Below are 20,156 nucleotides of genomic sequence, written 5' to 3'. Positions count from 1 at the left end.
TGTCAGAATCCCTACTCAGAATATGGCCAGGCCAGGCAAGCCTCTGGCAGGGCCCGTCGACCAGGTCAAAAGGTCTCTGAGCAGGCGGAAAATTACCAGCTACAGCCAGGTAGAAAATTATCAGCTATAGTTACGCAGCAAGAAACAAAAGCCCGCAAAAACCCACAGCAACACGAAATATAGCAGGCATGCACACTTGCAATGACTGGATAAAGTTCCCGCTAGAACTTTTATAAAAGGTGCAACACTCCAAGCGCTCGAAGAAACCACACAACCAAACCTCAAGCGACAAAGAGCAACTGGAATGATCACCCAGGAGCTGCCTCCCCCAGGGTGAATCCCTGAGCGACCTTCAGGCCTGCCGAACGGAGTAATCTTTATCTCTCCAGCAACAAAAATGGAACTGGTGAGCTGCCGTGCCATTTTCGCTTAAGCACCGTAAATAGTTTAGTGTTAGCTCTACCTTATAAGGACTTTTACAGCCTAGTTTAGTTTGTTAGGTACTGCCTACCCGGTCTGGGACTTACTGGTGGTCAGCCACACCAAGCCCTCGGGCTTGAAAACAAGGGATCACCGTGAACCCCGTGACCCAGCGGTCCTGTCTTTATGTAAGTCGTCTACCCAGTCTGGGACTTACCGGTGGTCAGCCACACCAAGCCCTTGGGCTTGAAAGCAAGAGATTACTAAGAACCCCGTGACCCGACAACCCCCCTGTATTCTACACCTATCCACACAAATAAAATTTTCCATCATATTGTTATCCTGTCTCCATGTCCTGCATGCTTCCCTTCCCCATTGGCATTCGTGAACTTTAAAAATCCGACATGGCGTCACGAACAGGATGTCAATGTCCCTGGGAATCACGCACAACAGAGGCGGACGAGGATTTATTCCACCATGTCACTTTCCATCTTAATATGGTGTCCGCTGACAGCCAGACCGGACTCATTGAAGGCCAGATTTATCTCCATGATGGAGTTAAGAAGTGGGCAGCAAAATTAGTAGCTCCTGATTGGGCCTGTCTCCTGAGAAAATCGCCCTCAGCAATTTTAGAACCCGCTTCTCAAAACTGCACGGCCTCCCTTCACGGCCTGAGAAAACCATTGGACCCTAGCCATAACGCCCATCACACCCAAAAGCAATTTCTCGACCTCCTCAAACGAGGCCGTGTTAAGCCCGACATTACCTGGTCCATTCCTAGCCTCACGACTGGCGGTTATAGCCACCAGTTAATCACCACCCTCACGGGCCACTTACATGACAGCCGCCATAAAGGGCGACTTGTCAACACATATAGTGCAAGGGATATGTTAAGCGAATGCATGAAGGCACTCCTGGACGCGCTTTGCCATGTCGAAAGCCTCGAAGCCACCCTCCATATAAACTTCTTCGCCACACCATTGAAACCACGCACCACCAAGACGGCCTGTCAAACCGAAGACAAAGCGTACCAGGAAAAGCCTGAAGTGCCGCCACCGTACCCTACTGCACCAAAAGCACCGCCCGCCAAGAAAACCCCGCAATCCGACCTTTATCCATCGCTCCTTCCGGAGACCCCGACTGCCGAAGCGTGTCCCATCACAGTAACTAAGATCACAACCGACCAGCAGGGGAATACCACGCAACACACCATTCACCGGTCCTGCACAACATCAGAACTAAAAGACTTGGTCATGTCAACCAGTCGCCGACCTGGAGAATCCATAATGGGATGGACTGGATGCTTGTTCTTAGAAAATTCCACAGACATGGTCGACTTCGAAGAATCTATTTACCTCTGTAGAACTGTTAACTGGCATCGAAACGCTGGAACGGCCATGCACGTCACTGACAACAGACACTGGCCTGTCCCCATCCCGTGTGTGCGTCTGTTATTGACCAGCAGTAACCTCAGTGCATACAGCCTTCCCCCGGGATCCATCAAAACATCATATGACCTGGTTACCACCGTTGCAGGCATTTTGTACTGCACCTGGTCCCCCCAGGGTGGAGTAACACTAAACCTAACCAACCAACAACAACAACAACAGTTTCCCCAAAGGTTCGTGAACGACCTGACCGAAATCCCAGTCCAGCCACTCACCGTCACCAGAGCAACACAAAGCCTCCTTCAACGAGAGCCAGGTGTAGTCTTATGGCTCAAAACCACTGAAGGCAGACCTCTCCGTGTCCTCCTGGATACCATGACGGACCTCCTGGAAATTCTTGGGAGAGGTAACACCACCCATGTGGCGCCCCTCACCACAAAACTAAGATCCGAATCCCGAGTGCATGAGCCAGCTCATATGTACCCAGAATGCTCGCCCTTCGAACATAGAGTTTTCAGGTTCCTGCTCCATAACAGTGGACTTATGAAATCAGAAATCCGCAACCTCGACCCAGCTGCACAACTAAGCTTAGCACGAGCAAAAGGCTTCAAAGGACAAGACGACCATTTTGACCAACATGCAAAAAACGATTAAGGGGACACACCGGCGGCGGCCCTAAAACCGGACTCTGACTCTCGACCCTTTGTCACACCATTTGCCCCAGACATGCTGGTCAAATTCCTCCTGGATACGGGAGCACAAACTCATGTCATCCAGGCCACTGTCCCCCATGAGAACACTCAAAGAAAAATTTAGATCCAAGGGGTAAATTCCGCCCAAGAGGCTCAAATTGTTAAGTTCACAATTACCGGCCGAGTTGGTCAATATCATCTCACTGCGGTTCTAGGCAAGCAAAACATCATAGGAGTAACAGGAATCCAGAGACTCAAACTTCAGGCCACATTACTTTCAGCATTGCCAATCGCCTTAGATCGTCACCAGCGCCACGTCCCCCACACAAAAAATCCCACGCCATGGAAGTTCCGCTTGATCCCTACTCCACCAGCCGGATATAACAGCATCGCCACCTTGCTATCCGACCTTCTGCGTGATGGAAGAATTGGAAAGATCCTTGAAAGCACATTCCTTTCACCCGGCTGGGGAATTCAGAAACCCAACGATCCAACCAGCTACCGCCTAGTCACTGACTTCCATCAAGCAAATGCCCGCATCGACCCCATTCAATATGTTATGAAGCACTCCCTTATGGAACTACACAGCATGTTAATTAATTCTACTTACCGATGGGGAGCAACCCTTGACCTCAAAGACATGTTCTTTAATGTCCCCATCGAGGACACACACGGACTATTAAATTTCTCCATCAACAGGAGCATTTACAAGTGGAAAGTTTGCCCCCAAGACTATAAGCATTCACCGGCTATCTGTAGCACCCTTCTACAGTCCACCCTTGACAAAGTACATCCTCAACATGGCACCCTTGTCATCTCATACGTGGACGACATCGCCATCTTAGGGGACAATGAAAAAATCAGTGAATGACACACTTGCAAAAGTCACAACCGTCCTAGAGAGTGATGGGTGGAAAAATCAACAAAAAGAAAAGCTCAGCCACTGCACAAGAAAGCTTAGCTTCCTCGGACTATCCACCTCCCCCGCTCACATTAAACCTGACCTACAAAGACCCCAACCTCTCCTCCCTTGGAAAAATTCACAACCTCGCTCACTCAAAGACGTCCAAAAAATCTTGGGAGAAGTCACCTACTGTCGACACTGGATCACGGAAAAGAGCCTCCCAGCCCTCCGGACTCTCCAGAGCCTCTTAAAAAAGAAAAAATCCTTTGAGTGGAATGCTTACCACAAAGCAGCCCTTGAGACTCTCATCCAAACACTAACACAACCCTTACCTCAACATCGCTACGACCCACTAAAACCAATCGTGGTCCAAATCAACTGGATATCCACCCACATCTTTTATACCATTGAACAAGAAGAACAATTCGTCCAATTCTCCAACAGAAAGCTTAACGGACCCGAAAACCGCTATGGAGATCTAGGAAAACTCCTCCTAGGCCTCGAACTAGCACATCCATGTCATAGACACAATGACACCGTTGAGGCACCATTTATCTCCTGCCTTCCCAACCTAGATTCAGAGCCACCTCCCAAGTTCCAAGGCACAAGGGCCACCTGGATTTCCCTGCTATGACGAGCGCAATATCAATGGCATCAATGGACCCACAAAAACTCAAACGCCATCCACGAAATTCGAACAGCACCCAACATCCTAGCAGTCAAGGCGGAACCATGGCTCGTCTCGGATGGAAGTACGAAAAATCTACAACCAAAAGCGGGCATGTACTACCTTATATGCAAACAACTCTCCATCGTCAAGGCGGACCCCACCACATCTGCACAACTCACTGAACTCCTCGGCTTCCAGATCGCAGTCACACAAGCCACCAAAGTGCACCACTCAGACAACCCTATCTTTGGAGTAGACTCTATGTTCATTTACAAAGTTGCCTCCAGCTGTGGGGACCCCAGCAAATACCTTGATACCTGGAAGACAATTCAAAGTCAGTTAACCGCCGCTTTTCCCCGAGTCTTTATCACACATATACCCTCACACTGCCCACAAACCCATTGGTCCCATGAATTCCTTGATAATCAGCTTCTAGACCACACTGACGTCCACATACTGCAACAACCATCCCCGCTGACACCCACGACCAGCGACCCCGTGGACCCCTTAAGCCAATGGCTCCACCAAGAATGGGGACACCTTGATGGAAGAAAACTCTACGACCGATTTGCCCTCATTGACCTACCTAGCACAAGACCCTCCGAAAAACTGGACATTTCATCCCATAAGTGGTGTGAGGCTATTCAACACTGCATCGCATGCCAGCAATATAAGCGCACCAACTGAGCTGCGCATGCCAAATGCACTTACGACAAGATATACTTCATCCCAGGACATACCTGGCAAATAGACTTTCTGGGACCCCTCCCGGGGGCAAAACAGTTTCCCAAAGCTCTAGTCGCCGTTGACCTCAGAACCCGCCAGCTTTGGGCCCACCCTATGAGAAAAACTACCACAACCACTACCATTGCAACCCTCCAAAAATTATTCGCGGCCTGGGGAACACCGTTCACCACGAGATTCAATCTGACGGTGGACCACAGTTCACCTCCAAATCCCTACGCCACTTTTTCGACCTTCACAATGTGAGCCACCATATCCACCTCCAATACCACCCAGAAAGTAACGGAGTTGTAGAACGAAAAATCGGCACTCTCAAATCAATCCTCTGCACTTCTAACACCAACCCAGATTTCAACAGCTGGCACAACTACCTTTACACCACACTTATCAATGTCAACCACAGTACCAGCCGCTGGCCGGAAATCCAACCTATCAAGCAACCAGCCTGGACCCCACGATACCTAAAGGACCCCAAAAACCCATGGCTGCAACCATCCTAAACCCTGCCCAGCACCCCAACACCTACTGGCTCCACATCCCCAATCCAGTACCACCTTTCCCAGAAAACCTTCTAGCACACAGCAATTGGATAAGCGAATGAGCCTAATTGTCTCCCTTCCTTTTCAGCTCTTTTCCATCATCATCACCATCATCTCTATGCATGCCACCCCTCTGTACAATCAAAACAACACCCTCGCCCAACGGGCTGCAGCTGTCACTCTCACTGCGAATACCACCAAATGCGTCATCTGTACAAACCCAGCAACGGCCACAGCGGAACCCCTTTTTACTCTCAACGCATTCATCACTAACGTCTCCACGAATGATCCCCAATTTAACATTTCTCATAATCCCAAGAGAGCCATCACCCTCTCCCGTCTCTCTCTCCACCACATCTACCACGACCCCAACGCGGAAATCCAGTGTTTCCAATTTAATTTTTACCAACCCACACATAACCCCACTCACCTTAGCTACCACCAACATTGCAATGCAGCCTTCCAACTTCAACTCTCACCCCCTTCCCGTTGCTCTTCTTTAAAGCCACAAAACTTTAAGGGTATTACCCTCCGGTGGAATTCAACAGCATGGGATCAATTCTGCTCCACCACCCAATCACGCCTTTTGTTCAACATCTCCGACCAATTTAATAAAACCACAAACGCTACTTATTCTCTTCATCACCCTCAGGTTCTTTACCTACGATGGTTATTTCACACCGCCATCCACAGCTCCTCTTCACCTTTTCCACAACACACGCTGACACTGCTCAGACCTCAATGGTATGAGGATGGACAACATTTCAAACGACAATTCCCTGAACATAATATGCTCCCAACATTGCCTCCTGGATTTTTTTGGATTTGCGGCGACACCACCTGGAGTCACCTACCTCCCAACCCCATCATTGGCACCTGTACCGTCGGATGCGTCTACGCTGCCGGCGGCTCCATTTACAGCCTGTCATCTGCACCAGTCACCACTCCTCATAGCACCAAGCGCGAGGCAGCAAAGAATACCGCTACCTGGCTCCAATGCAGTCTTGTAGCCCTAGCTCCCTTTAACCCCATAGGCCTAGGCGTCATGCAAGAACAGCTCAGACTCCTCAGTCTCCAAATCGAACACTAAGGAAATCAGACGCAAAAAGCCATTTCCTTGCTTTCTCATCAACAAGACCAGCTCATAGACTATGTTAAGCAAAATCGCCTTGCGTTAGACTTTTTGTTAGCTAAAGAAAATGGAATGTGCTCCTGGCTCACCAAAAATTACCTGCAGTTTGAAGGTCGGTGCTGCTTCTATATCGAGTCCATTTCCCACAACATCTCTGACATCACAGCCGAAATGGAAGACAAAGATCGTCGCCCGTGACATGGGAAATCTTTGGGACAATCTTGCCAAAAAACTCCCCTCCCTCTTCAGTTTAGAGGACTGGAAACAATTTTTTTGGTCTCTTCTTGTCATATTGTGTTGCACTGGGATGATAATGTGTTGCGCTTGCACCTTGTTCAAGTATGCCCTCTCCCACTTTTCTGAACTCACCGCACACGTTAGTAACATAGAAAGCCTATCGCAGGTAACTCCTACCACTAGCGATGACGACCTCAGCCTCATAATCTAGGCTGGCCATGGCCATGTGGGGGGATGTCAGAATCCCTACTCAGAATATAGCCAGGCCAGGCAAGCCTCTGGCAGGGCCCGTCGACCAGGTCAAAAGGTCTCTGAGCAGGCGGAAAATTACCAGCTACAGCCAGGTAGAAAATTATCAGCTATAGTTACGCAGCAAGAAACAAAAGCCCGCAAAAACCCACAGCAACACGAAATATAGCAGGCATGCACACTTGCAATGACTGGATAAAGTTCCCGCTAGAACTTTTATAAAAGGTGCAATGCTCCAAGCGCTCATCGGAGGAACCACACAACCGAACCTCAAGCGACAAAGAGCGACTGGACTGATCACCCAGGAGCTGCCTCCCCCAGGGTGAATCCCTGAGCGACCTTCAGGCCTACCGAACGGAGTAATCTTTATCTCTCCAGCAACAAAGATGGAACTGGTGAGCTGCCGTGCCATTTTCGCTTAAGCACCGTAAATAGTTTAGTGTTAGCTTTACCTCATAAGGACTTTTACAGCTTAGTTTAGTTTGTTAGGTACACTACCCTATGCTGCCTACCCAGTCTGGGACTTACCAGTGGTCAGCCGCACCAAGCCCTCGAGCTTGAAAGCAAAGGATTACCAAGAACCCCGTGACCCGATGACCCCCTTGTATTCTACACCTATCCACACAAATAAAATTTTCCATCATATTGTTATCCTATCTCCGTGTCCTGCATGCTTCCCTTCCCCATTGGCATTTGCAAACTTTAAAAATCCAACAAACACTTGATCTAGGAGTTCATAGGAGTGTGTAGACAGGAGTCAAGTTAAGAACAACATTCCATTTATCACTAAAATAATCCTCAGAGAAAAAGCATACCTTGTATCTGTCAGCTAAAGTGAATTACTGAATGTAGCTAGGCTGTACAGTGGGTAGAGAGGGCAGCATAAAACAGTTGGTGCAATGGAAAGTGCCCAGTTCATTTACAGAACTTTGCAAATATAGATGAGACTGTTCAGCTGGATTCCAAATTGGACAGCCAATGACAAGGCAAAGTGGTACTTTGGAGAGTTCCCAGGCTGTTTTCCTTGATGATCAGTACTAAGCACATATTCCTTAAAGTCATTAGACTAGACAGTGCACTCTGAAAATGAGGTGTCTATCACATACTCTCTCAATCAATGGAGACATAGACATTCCAGGAAAGCCATTAATACATGCTGAAAACACAAGGAGACATTATCTGAGGTTAGCAAAATCATGTTCATTATGACTTTCCCATACACATAAGGAGCCAACAGTTATTAGCTAATATTCCTATCTTCTTTGCCATTTATTTTTGTATGCGTAGAAAATCCATATCCATAGCTGCTCCCAATAGAAATGTACAGCCAGTACGTATTTTTAGTTACTCATCCTTCTTCTCCATGCTTTTATAGCTAAGCACACTTAGACTACACCTACTTTTCACTTGAGGCCCACATTTGTTTTAAGAACCGTCTATCCCACTGACCTCGTAAAGCCACGGTGCCATCAGCAGAAAGCTTATTTGGATCGAGAAACACTTTGGCATCAGCCTCCAAGGAGTCTTGCACATATAATACGCGTTGATTTTGCAGTCCAGTATTGTAAAAATGAAAATATCTAGAAAACACAGAAGTCAAATTTAAAGTTCAGTTAAAGGGGAACAAAATGCAAACAACGTGAGAAACTTATGCCATAAAAGACAAAGACAAGTATATAAAGGGAAACATAAACCATATAGAAGTGGCCTTTTACAATTCAGGGGAATTTCACATTCTTCTGAAAGAGGGCTTTGAAATGTACTTAAACTGTGTTCTTAAAAGAAGTCTGTATGTGAAAGTTAAGGTAACTTCCACTATACCTCACAATATATTTCACTGAACACTCATGTCAACACTGTAATAAACTAAGGAACCTTGAGCAGACTGCTTGCTGTGAATGCAGACGTTTCTAAAGGTGTTGCTATAGACACAACTGTATCAAAGTTTTAAATCTGGATTACATAAACCTTCTCCTTCATGTGCTTACCCCCTTCCTGACTCCTGTATCCAGCAGCTGATAATTAAAAGAACCAACTTTGAAACCGTTTCATGTGTGGTTCTTGCTAAGGCCCAATAAGGCTATACCCATTCTGGAACACCTGTGAGAACCAGGTATTTCAAAAGTTATAGTAAACCAGTGAAGGTGCATTCTTGGAAATGGGTAAAAACAAAGTGGGCTTCAAAATTAATTGATTAAATAATTCATCTGACCTTTGTGAACTAGCACAGGCCTTAGCCAACCTACAAACAATAGGTTCATGTTTATTTCTTTATACAGGACTTCCAGGCAATTTAACCCTTACTTGTGATTTAGGGTCACAAATAGCATCCATAACTTCACTGTAACATAAATTTTCCTCCTCAATCTTCTGTTTCCAGAACCAATACATTCAAATCCACCTTTTCATTCAGAACATCCAGTAGTTATATACAACTGCAGGCACCCATGAACAGTGATAAGCAACAAGAAACTACTGTGGCAATGGACTAGCGAATACCCTCAACTCAAAAAACAGACCATGGGACAAAAGTGCACTTAAGATTATGAAAATTCGAAAGATACTCAAAATAAATACATTTGGGTTTTCTTCCACTGTGGTTGTCCATTTTATAGTTAGTTTCCCTTTCCCCTCATTTCTTCCTTAGCCTCTATAAAGTTGGGTTTTTTATGACAGCTGCCCAGAGATGTTGCAGCTCCTAATTCTTGTCTGAAAACTGAAGAATTTGATTGATGAATTTCCAAATACTATATGCCTGGGACGCTCATAGGCTTAGTTCACTGAGTCACATTTTGCCAAAGAACCTTTGTTTAAATACAGAATCCTTTCCTGAGCTGCACAAATAAAATAAATGAGAAACAGCACAAATATCACAATTTAAGTTCAGCCACATGTGAGAAGACAGGTCTGATATAGAGGGACACTGGAGACTTATGAGGAATCAACTAAAAGCATTAATTTAGTGAGCATAATTTAAACATATTAAACCTTCTTGCAAATGTTTTCCTTGAATCTAAGGCTGATCCAAGGCTATTTTACCCCTGAATAAAAGCATGCACAGTCATGACACAACATGCTTTAATGCATGGTCTTTAGTCAATTTCTGTGAACACTGATGATCACTCTTGTGTACCTCAGTCCTGGCAATACCATCAGCGAACAAAACACAGACAAAGCTCTTCCCCCTAACTCTTTTCTCTGGCTTGGTACAGAAAGACCCAAGTGAGTTCCTTCTCTCCCCAGTTTAGGTAGCAGACTTGAGGGAATAATGGATTCCTTGCTCCTGCCTTTTTTCTGTAATTGGCTGTAAGAAACCACATGGCATCAATGGTTTCCAGTTGAAAGGAAAAAGATGAACTACAAGGCAAAAGAAATAGCTCCTTATGCTTTTTCACAATTAAAAATGTTGCTCCACATCTCTCAACACTGCAGAAGTTTTTCTGATCATAGTTATCAGGTTCTCCCTTTACTCTTCCTGCTGGAAGACCTTTTCAATGCACCTAAAGCAGTGATTCTCAGCCAGGGTGGCACACCCCAAAATCCTCTGAAGGGTGCAGCAGGCAGTGTGAGCAGGCAAGCAAGGTATCAGGAAATAAGCAAATAAAGGCACACTCAGACCTTAGGTGTGACGAGATATGCAGAAAAGCGTAGGCTCAGGCACTCCCTGCCTGACTGCTCCCCTGCCCCTTCTGCAAAGAAGTAATCCCTGTAAGTAATAAACTAGTTTTTGAAATGTGGTACCATTCAATTTCCAAAAGTCGTGGAGGGGTGCTTTGAGTCTGATGAGGGATGCCTTGAATTTGAAGAGATTGAGAAGCACTGGTCTAGACAGCCAAGGCACCAATGACACATGAATCTGATGATACGTAATCAAACCTGCAACTCTGCCGTTCTACATCTCTATTTGGGGAAGTCAAATAATCAGCACCCTCCTGCCTATCTCCACCCAGTTATAAAGGAATAAAAGAAGCCAGCTCACCTACTCTCAGAAATCAGACTTTTTAGAAGAGCACATTTTATGTCCCAGTTGGGTTTTTGGAGGGGTGGTGGTGGATGAATATAAAAAGAGAATGGAATTTTTCCACACCACTGCTTATGTGCAAGTTACTATTTGGCGAGGGTATCCCCACTGTTTTTTCTGTGGATATAATACACAAAGCTGTTACTTGCACAAAAAGAAAAAAAAAAACAGTAAAATGTTCTCAGTTTTAGTAATCTGATTATTTTTAAAGTAACTTTGAATATGTCATTATATGGGTATAAAATATTCACATAAAAATTTGATTTTCTGGTTAGTATCTCTTCAAACAAACAAAGCCCTATGAAAAGCCCCTAACTGTATTCAGTAGTACTTTTTACCCAAGGATGTCAGAGTTTACCAGCTATTATTTTCCTATCATATAAAAGCAGGAAACTGAGGCACAGAGAAGTAACCTGTCAGTCACAAAGGAAGTCTCTATCATCACTGGAAATTGTATCACCTGGCTCCCAGTCTAGCAGGCTACGTCCTCTGGACTATATGGCCTCATGTTAATAATGCTCTATATATCATAAAATATAGTGAACTGTATATATGCAGAGCACTACATATATAACTGTTTATATAACATAACCTGTGGCTCCAGAGCCACATGCAGCTCTTCAGAAGTTTCTTCCTTGCACTGTGTGCTTGTGCAAAGATTCAAGATAGATGCATATTAACTTCTAAAGAGTCACACCTGGCTCTGGAGCCACAGACTGGCCACCCTGTTATAGTTCATTACATTGGACAACTTAAAAAAAAAAATTAAACTCAATATGTTTTGCTTTATAATGAGTGGTTATTTCCGAATACTAAGAGCCGAGAATTACAATTTATTATCTCCAAAAAGATTCCTCACATACCTTCTTCCTTTTCTGAAGTGGCAACTGTACTTAGGATAGTCATAAAGTTCAGTCATTCGTTCCTTGAATAACCCTCGGACAGGACACTGCTCAAGAAAGGGCATTGTAAGCTTGTTCTGAGCCTCTACAAAAGCCTGCAGATGAAAAAAAAAGCAAAAAACATACACTTGTAAAGTAAAACAAATGTATCCTTCATAACGCCAGTAAAATACAACAGCAGTTCTCAAAAGAGGCATGGCAAAGGGTGGGGAAAGGAGCACAAAGGTGACACTGAGAAGCAAAAAAGCCAGTTAGCCCAGGTACAGCATTGCACAATTCTGCCCTGCTGAAGCCATTCCTGATATAGCTTCTGCAGAGCTGGCTCAGGTGTCTCTGCAGCATGCTCATTACGAGCAGGGATCCGGGTTTTCCGTTCGCCATGAAAAAATGTGGTAAAACCTGGATTTTCTTATTTTAGGGAGAAAAATGCAGGAAATGGTCGGATAAGTGCAAGGAGTGAATTTGCATCCAAAAGAAAGGAAGACTGTTTCTATTGCCACCCTCCACTGGCAAGGATGGCTTTAACATCTGAGAGCTCCAATTTAGCTTCTCAGTACCATCCCAGCAGTAATCAGCATGGGAATGCAAAATCAGATGGATAATGATGGAATATCCATCTTACACCACTGGAGAATAAAATACAGAGGCAAAATGTGTAAGAGTCTCCAAGCACCTGAAGGGTGGTTACGAAGTGGATGGTGACAGACTATTCTCTGCTGCTACAGGGAACAGTCCAAGGAGCAACGGTCTTCAATTGCAGCAAGGGAAATTTAAGTTAGATATTATGAAGAACTTTCTTACCATAAGGGTGGGTGTAAACACTGGACTAGGCTACCCACAGAGGATGAGGAATCTCCGTTCTTGGATGTTTTTAAGAGCATGGTAGACAAATACTTGGCTAGGATGAGGTAGTCATGGATAATCCCACCTTGAGCAGGGGGGTTGATTAAATTACCTTCTGAGGCCCTACTTTTCTATGGGTGTGTGTGCATTCACATAAGCAATTCCCGGAGCAAGCCCTTGAAGCTTAAACAGGAAAAAAAGTTAAATCAACTTTCCCTGAAGCACTAATACACAAAAATAAAACAAAAAACCTAAAGAAAAAAAGTATTCCTCCCTCAATTTTGGCAATTAATTTTAGGTTACCTTGAAGAATAGCCAACGCATTCTGAAACTGAAATAAGACTTTTAGTTTTGGAGTCACCTGCCAGAAAGGGTTCCAATATACATAACATTTTAACTCTTCAAATGCTCCAAATTGTTGGATGTATTTTTATGTTTAATATAGGAAAAGTATTGCTTAATGAAGTTTCAATGGAACAAGAGCATTGAGATACCCCAGATGAAGTCTTATTGCTGACATTTATAATGGTTAAATATTACAAAGTTTTCAGTGTGAATTTTGAAATATCATCTGTGTATTAACCTACAAAGATCTGTGATTAAACTCACAATTCAATAGGGGGGAAAAAGTTACCTTTGTTTGTTCACTATCAGGATCTTCAAGCCAGCAGTATGGGTCAATTATTTTATGTCCATGGTAATCATGAACCTGAATTCAAAAGAAACATCTCGTTATAAAAAAAAAAAAAAACACACAAAGAAAACTTTAGGAGTATTTTTGTTTCCAGGGCAGAAAAACAAGTGAATAATTAACATTAAAGGAGAAACTCCTTGGAACTTTACAGGCATGTTTTCAGTGCTGGGAAGTAGTGAAGACAACAAAGTTTACCTCTCCAGAGACTTAAAAATACACCAAAGTGAACCAGCCCGTACTATGGCAAAAAGAATGGTGGCCAAGGTGGTAGCATTACAACATGAGAAGAGAAAAGTAGATCATGAGGTACATCTAATTCTTTTGCTCTTTACACAACGGAAACCAAACTGCCATAATTTATTTGTCTGTCCCATCATATCTAACAATCCAATGAAGGCCTGAAATCCAGAGCATTCATTTGGGATAATGCAATTTCATTTCACTAGAGATCTTTAGTTATCCAATAATTACAGTTTCCAATTATTTAAGAATGGAAGCACATTTCATAGTTTCATAGTTTCTAGGGTCGGAAGGGACTTGAGTAGATCATCTAGTCCAACCCCCTGCCATGGCAGGAAATAGTACTGGGGTCAAATGACCCCAACAAGGTGTTCATCTAACCTCCTCTTAAAAACCCCCAGGGTAGGAGCCTGCATCACTTCTCTTGGAAGTTGGTTCCAGATCCTAGCCACCCTGACCATGAAGTAGCGCCTCCTGATATCTAGCCTAAACCTACCCTCTGCCAGCTAGTGACCGTTATTCCTGGTCACTCCTGGCAGTGCTCGGGGGAGCAGTGACTCCCCCAGTGCCTGCTGATCCCCCCTGACTAGTTTATAACAGGCCATTTAGTTGTAGCTCCTGTCGGATTTATTTACTTTCCTTGTCATTAAACAAGTATGTTATGTAAATAAGGAAAAATCTCAAACATTAGAAATACAAACATTTTTCATGAATTAAGGAGAGAGATCTACATTGTTAATAGTTGCACAGATCAGACACTTTAGCCTTCAAAATTCATTCAGCTTTAATAAAAGAAAAAGAAATCACCAAAGTCCCAGTCTTGCAAAAGCTTCTGCTTGTATGAGTGATAACAGAAACATATGCAAGTAATCATACATGGCAAGAATAAAGAGCTGCCTTTTGTTGAGAAGGCGACGAAAAATAAAATTAGTTTTGAACAAACGTATACTCTATTTTTAAGTTGACAAAGCTCTCCACTTGCGGCTGAGCAGTCATTTTGCAGGCTCTCTGTGCATAATCATACACAGATAGCTTCTTTAATCTTCCACAACGTTTACTAGATAGATGAGGGGCTGGGTTTTCCCAGTAATTTTATATGCTTCCATTTTTTTTTAATTCACAACCTGAGATACTTTGAAGAGGCCAATTCTCAGACACGAGAGTATCTACCCTTTAAAAAAAGAAGACTACTTTAAAGGTGTTTTAAATTGATAATCCAAAATCTACAATAAAGTCACTTTTGGAATAATTCATAGAATCACAGAAAATTAGGGTTGGAAGGGACCTCAGGAGGTCATCTAGTCCAACCCCCTGCTCAAAGCAGGACCATCCCCAACTAGACCAAACTAGCCAGGGATTTTTTGAGCCAGGCCTTACAAATCTCCAAGGATTGAGATTGCACCACCTCTCTTGGTAACCCACTCCAATGCTTTACCACTCTCCTAGTGAGAAAATTTTTCCTAAATTTCCCTTGTTGCAACTTGAGACCCATTGTTCTTTGTTCTGTCATCTGCCACCACTGAGAATAGCCTCACTCCAAACTCTTTCAAACCCCACTTCAGGTAGTTAAAGACTGCTATTAAATCCCCCCTTAGTCTTCTCTTCTACAGTTCCCTCAGCCTCTCCTGGTAAGTCATTCAGGCCTATGCTTTCTCTAGGTAAGTGACATCTGGCCAAAAAAAAGTTACCAAGAATTTAAGATTTCATTTTTATAACTTCTTAACTTCAAATAATCCAAGACAAGTGCTGAAACACATTCCTTGCTTTATTAATCCTAGGATCACAGAGACAGCCACTGCAGCAGTTTTAGATTTACAGAGCATGAACAGCATTTTAGTGAGCAACTTCTGCTTTTAATTATAAAGGGAGGGAAATCCAAGCTACTAGCACTCAACTAATGTGAAGAACAGCAGTGACAGACAGGAAACAGGATTTTCTGGGCTGGGATTAGCATGAGGTGAGAGGACTACTACAGTTCAAAGCTGTGAGACACTTGTGCTGCCAGCAGGATTTCCCTTGTCCTGAGAACTGTACTGCAAACCATACTGTGAACCCAAATCATAACTGGCAACCAAAACAACCAGCATGCTTGTATCACCTGATCCTGACCAAAATCTCAGAAGTGGGGGAAAAAAATTGGCAAACACCATCTGGCCCCGAGAAAATGCTGCTAGTGCATCAGGTAACTGACTCAACAAGAAGCTTATGCTTTCTACAAAATGGGGATCACTCATGGCCTGGGCCAACCGTTGTGGGGGCTACCCAGCACTGGCAGGCAGTAGAGCAGAAATTGTCAACCAGGGGTACACGTACACCCCCGGGGGTACTTGAGCAGGCCCTAGGGGTTACGCATGGGGGGGAAGGAGATGGAGTGCTGCCATGCACCATCCCGCACTGCCGTGCAGGTGCTGCCCACCTGGCCGAACGCAGGGGAAGCTCACACATGGCCAGATGCGGAGCAGTGGCAGCCACCATGTGTCAGCCCCCACCCTGCTCAGCAACCGGGGGTACACCGCTCGTGTCTGGCGGCCGGGGGGCACAATGATCCAAAAAGGTTGAAAGCCCCTGTACTAGGGCAGTGTTTCCCAACCAGCATGCCGCAGCACAGAAGTGTGCTGTCAGAAATGAACAGGTGTGCTGCAGAATTTTGCCAAAGCAATGAGCTACATTAGGTACGAGAATAGGGAATGCCTTAGCAGGTGTGCTGTGGAACGTTTTTATTAATAGGAGTGTGCTCTGGGCTGGAAAAGGTTGGGAAACACTGAACTAGGGAATGCCAGTGCACACTGCCACCTGCCTAAAGCTCCCCTCCCCTATACCCCCTCCCCCAGGGGTGTTCCACCCCAGCCCATAGAGCCATGTGATCTCGCCTCTATGGCTGCGCGCAGCCACGGCATCCACGGTGCGCCACCATGTGCTGCACAGGTGTTCCTTGCACTGGTACCTTGCAGCATGGTGGGGTCCACCCCAAGAGGTCAACCCCTCCCACAGCTTAAAAAAGCAGGGTGACACACACACAGTGGCAGCTCACGCTGCCCCAAACCAGAGCCAGGGGGCTGCAGCTCCCTGAGACACCTAGGTAATGCTGTGGAAACCAACACAGTCGGCATGGGGACAATCAGCGGGTCTGCCCTACTATTTGCTCCAAATGTCTGCTCATCTGGAGGCAACCTAAGGGTCCAGAAATCTTCCAGCAGTCACCCGTGACGTTCCCGAGCCCCGATGACAGCCCGCGCATGGGCCTGCCTGGCTGGTGCACGTGGGGCCGGGGCCGGCGCCGGCTCACGCGGGGCAAGTGCCAAGTCTCAGCGCCGCCCCGGCGGGGGCGTGACGTCACAGAGCTCCCGCGCGCGTCACAGCCCCAGCCCCAGAACCATTCTGGTTCAGCCCCGGCCCCGGCCCCGGCCCCACAGCTGAGGGAGCGAGAGCGGCCGGGACCCCGTGCCGTGCCCCGCCACGCCCAGCCCAGCCCCGCGGGCGGCACTCACGGCGGTCTCGTCACGGTACACCTCGGGGTAGTGGAAGGGCTGCATGGCGGGGCAGGGGCAGCGGCGGCGGCACCGCTGGCGGACGAGGAGCGTGAAGTGCGGGGCGGGCGCCGCCGCAAGCCCCGCCCAACTGCCGAGAAGCTGCCACCACCTGCAGCTGCCAAGAGCGGGCGCGGAGAACGCGGCACCGCCACAGCTCCCTCTGCCGTTGGGCGCCCAGCCTGAGCTAGGATCCGGAAGAGGAAGAGGGAGAGGGAGAAGGAAAAGGAAATGGGGGAGGGTGTTTCGTTTCCCTGGAGCCCCTCACTCCACGCCACGGCACGCCAGCCGCTCACAGCTGGAGGGAAACCGGCCACACGCGTGTGTGAAGCCCACACTTCCAAGCCATCCACCCCCAAATTTGTGTGAGTCCCCTCTCTAGGCCCGGGTTCAGTTATGCTTTGCCCCCGCAAAATTAAACCGGTTCCTTGATTTAAAAAGTCCACCCCAGTGAAGGAGTAATCCGGTCCCAGGTTTTGATTTTCAAGTCTTACAGGAAGGTTCTTGTTTCTTATGTGGCCCTGAGCCTCCTCTTAATTCGCACTTGTCTGAGCCGCTCGTTTTCCCTCCAAGCCACCACCTGCCTGCAGCCCACAGAGCCATGGTGTTCCCGGCCCAAACAGATCTGTTTGCATGCAGTATATATATTTTATCCTCCTCCTGTGGGTAACATAGGTAAAACAGATGTTTCAGTGGGTACTGTTAAAAAAAACCAAATGAGTATGTTTGACCTGAAGATGTACAGGGTCTTTATAATGTCCTTGTGCACTTTTAAACTTTACTAGCTTAGGTTGTTGGTATGATAGACACAATCTGTAAACAGCGTTTAAAAGCAAATTTATTAAAGTTTTAGGACAACTAGAGTACACAATGCTAGACTTCAATGTAACTACTATCCATCATGATACAGTGCTCAATCTGTCCTTCCACCTCCTTGAAAACGTTTTCCAGTTGCTCTTGAGTTACTGCACTAATTGCATTGGTGATCCTAACCCTAAGTTCCACCAAAGAATTTGGTTTTGAAAAGTAAACTACACTTTAAACACGTCCCCGTGAAAAGAAGTCCAATGGCGACAGGTCAGGTGAACAAGGTGGCCAAGCGACTGGTCCACCCCTGCCTATCCACTTCTCCAGGAAAATGTCATTTAGGATCTGTCATACATTCAGAGTGTAGTGACACGGAGCTCCATCTGGTTTAAGAATAAATTCATTATTACTTATGAAGTCTACCGTTCTGTACTCTAGTTGTCCTAAAACTTTAATACATTTGCTTTTAAATGCCATTAACAGATAGGTTGTAGGTATGATAGAAACAAAGTTATTAAAGTTTAAAAGTACACAAGGACTTTCTGAAGACCCTGCATAGCACAGCCCCACCCCCATTTTCTGTCTAGCATACCTTGGTCCACACCCCCAGAAGAGGATGGGGCTGCTCCTACCTGGCTTCCTAACTGGTTGGCTCTTTCTGTAGCTGGACCCTCATTTCTATCGTGTCATCATTTCTTCCCACCTACGGCCCGTCTACATTTATTGTGCGAGTCCCTGGTGATTTGTGTAATAAATCTAACTTAGAGCAAGGACTATAGAGCTGTTATACGTCTTTCACGTGTTAACTTTTGAGCCGGCTGGCTCTTTTGGGAGCTGGACTGGCATTTTTCTTGTGTGGTAATTGCTTTGCAGGTATGGCTGGTCTACATTAATTGTACAATTTACCCGTGAATCGTGTAACGTAGATAACGTGGAGCAGGGCCCCTAGAGCTGTTACATGTTTTCAACTGTTAACTTCATAGCTGGTTGGCTCTTTTTGTAGCTGGACTGTCAAGTTTTATTGTGTGATAATTCCTTCACATGTGTGCCTTGCCTACATTTAATGAGCAATTCACTTGTAAGTTAGTGTAATATGCATAATGTGGAACAGGGGCTCTAGAGCTGTTACACATTTTCAAGCATTAACTTTATAGCTAGTTCGCTCTTTTTGTAGCTGGGCCTCATTTTTGTGGCGTGGTAATTTGCAGGTGTGGCTGGTCTAATTTTAGTTTGTGATTCACCCATGAATTGTGTAAGGGACATAACGTGGAGCAGGGGCTGTAGAGCTGTTACACATTTTCAAGCATCAGCTTTGTAGCTGGACTATCATTTTTATTGTGCGATAATTCCTTTGCACTTGTGGCCAGTCTATGTTTATGGAGCGATTCACCCATGAATCAGTATAATATACATAATGTGGAATAGGGGCCCTTGAACTGTTACACATTTTCAAGCATTAACATTGGAACTGGTTGGCTCTTTTTGGAGCTGGGCAGTCATTTTTGTGGATGATGATGGCTTTGCAGGTGTGGCTGTCTACATTTATTGCACAATTCACCCTTGAATTGTGTAATTGCATAACATGGAGCACAGGTCCTAAAGCTGTTACATGTTTTTGAGTGTTAACTTCATAGCTGGTTGGCTCTTTTTGTAGCTGGGCCTCATTTTTGTGGCATGGTAATTTGCAGGCGCGGCCGGTATACTTTTAGTGTGTGATTCACCTGTGAATTGTGTAATAGACACAACATGGAGCAGGAGCTATAGAGTTGTTACACATTTTCAAGCTTTAACTTTGTAGCTGGTTAGCTCTTTTTGTAGCTGGACCATTGTTTTTATCATGTGATAATTCCTTACCATGTGTGGCTGGTCTATGTATATTGAACGATTCACCCATGAATGAGTGTAGTATACATAATGTGGAGCAAGGCCCCTAGAGCTGTTACACATTTCCAAGCATTAACTTTGGAGCTGGTTGGGTTTTTTTATAGCACGATAGAAGTTTTGATGGCGCAATAATTACTTTGCATGTGTTGCTGGTCTAAATTTATTGTGCAATTCACCCATGAATTGCACAATATATGCAATGTGTAGCAGGGACCAACAAGTATTCTACTTTAAATTTTTCCCTGGAATAGCTGTTTTGTTAA

The 20,156-nt window shown here is 45.4% G+C and overlaps 1 protein-coding gene across 1 annotated transcript in view; it reads right to left on the bottom strand.

The window, feature by feature from the left end:
• PREP (prolyl endopeptidase) overlaps positions 1 to 17,272 on the bottom strand; it is a 211,945-nt gene extending 194,673 nt beyond the window's left edge. Inside the window, exons 1-4 of the mRNA XM_019520156.1 lie at positions 17,164 to 17,272; positions 13,376 to 13,450; positions 11,860 to 11,993; positions 8,425 to 8,555 (exon numbers count right to left, since the gene is read on the bottom strand). Of these exons, the coding sequence (XP_019375701.1) occupies positions 8,425 to 8,555; positions 11,860 to 11,993; positions 13,376 to 13,450; positions 17,164 to 17,208 (385 nt within the window). The 5' untranslated portion in view covers positions 17,209 to 17,272. The remainder of the gene's footprint in view (positions 1 to 8,424; positions 8,556 to 11,859; positions 11,994 to 13,375; positions 13,451 to 17,163) is intronic.
• Between the last annotated feature and the right edge of the window lie 2,884 nt (positions 17,273 to 20,156).

Source organism: Gavialis gangeticus, unplaced genomic scaffold, assembly GCF_001723915.1.
Source record: "Gavialis gangeticus isolate Ggan-Ray unplaced genomic scaffold, GavGan_comp1, whole genome shotgun sequence".
Classification (NCBI taxonomy): Eukaryota; Metazoa; Chordata; order Crocodylia; family Gavialidae; genus Gavialis; species Gavialis gangeticus.
The sequence above is the reverse complement of the archived record's forward strand: the minus strand, read 5'-3'. Positions and strand labels throughout refer to the sequence as shown.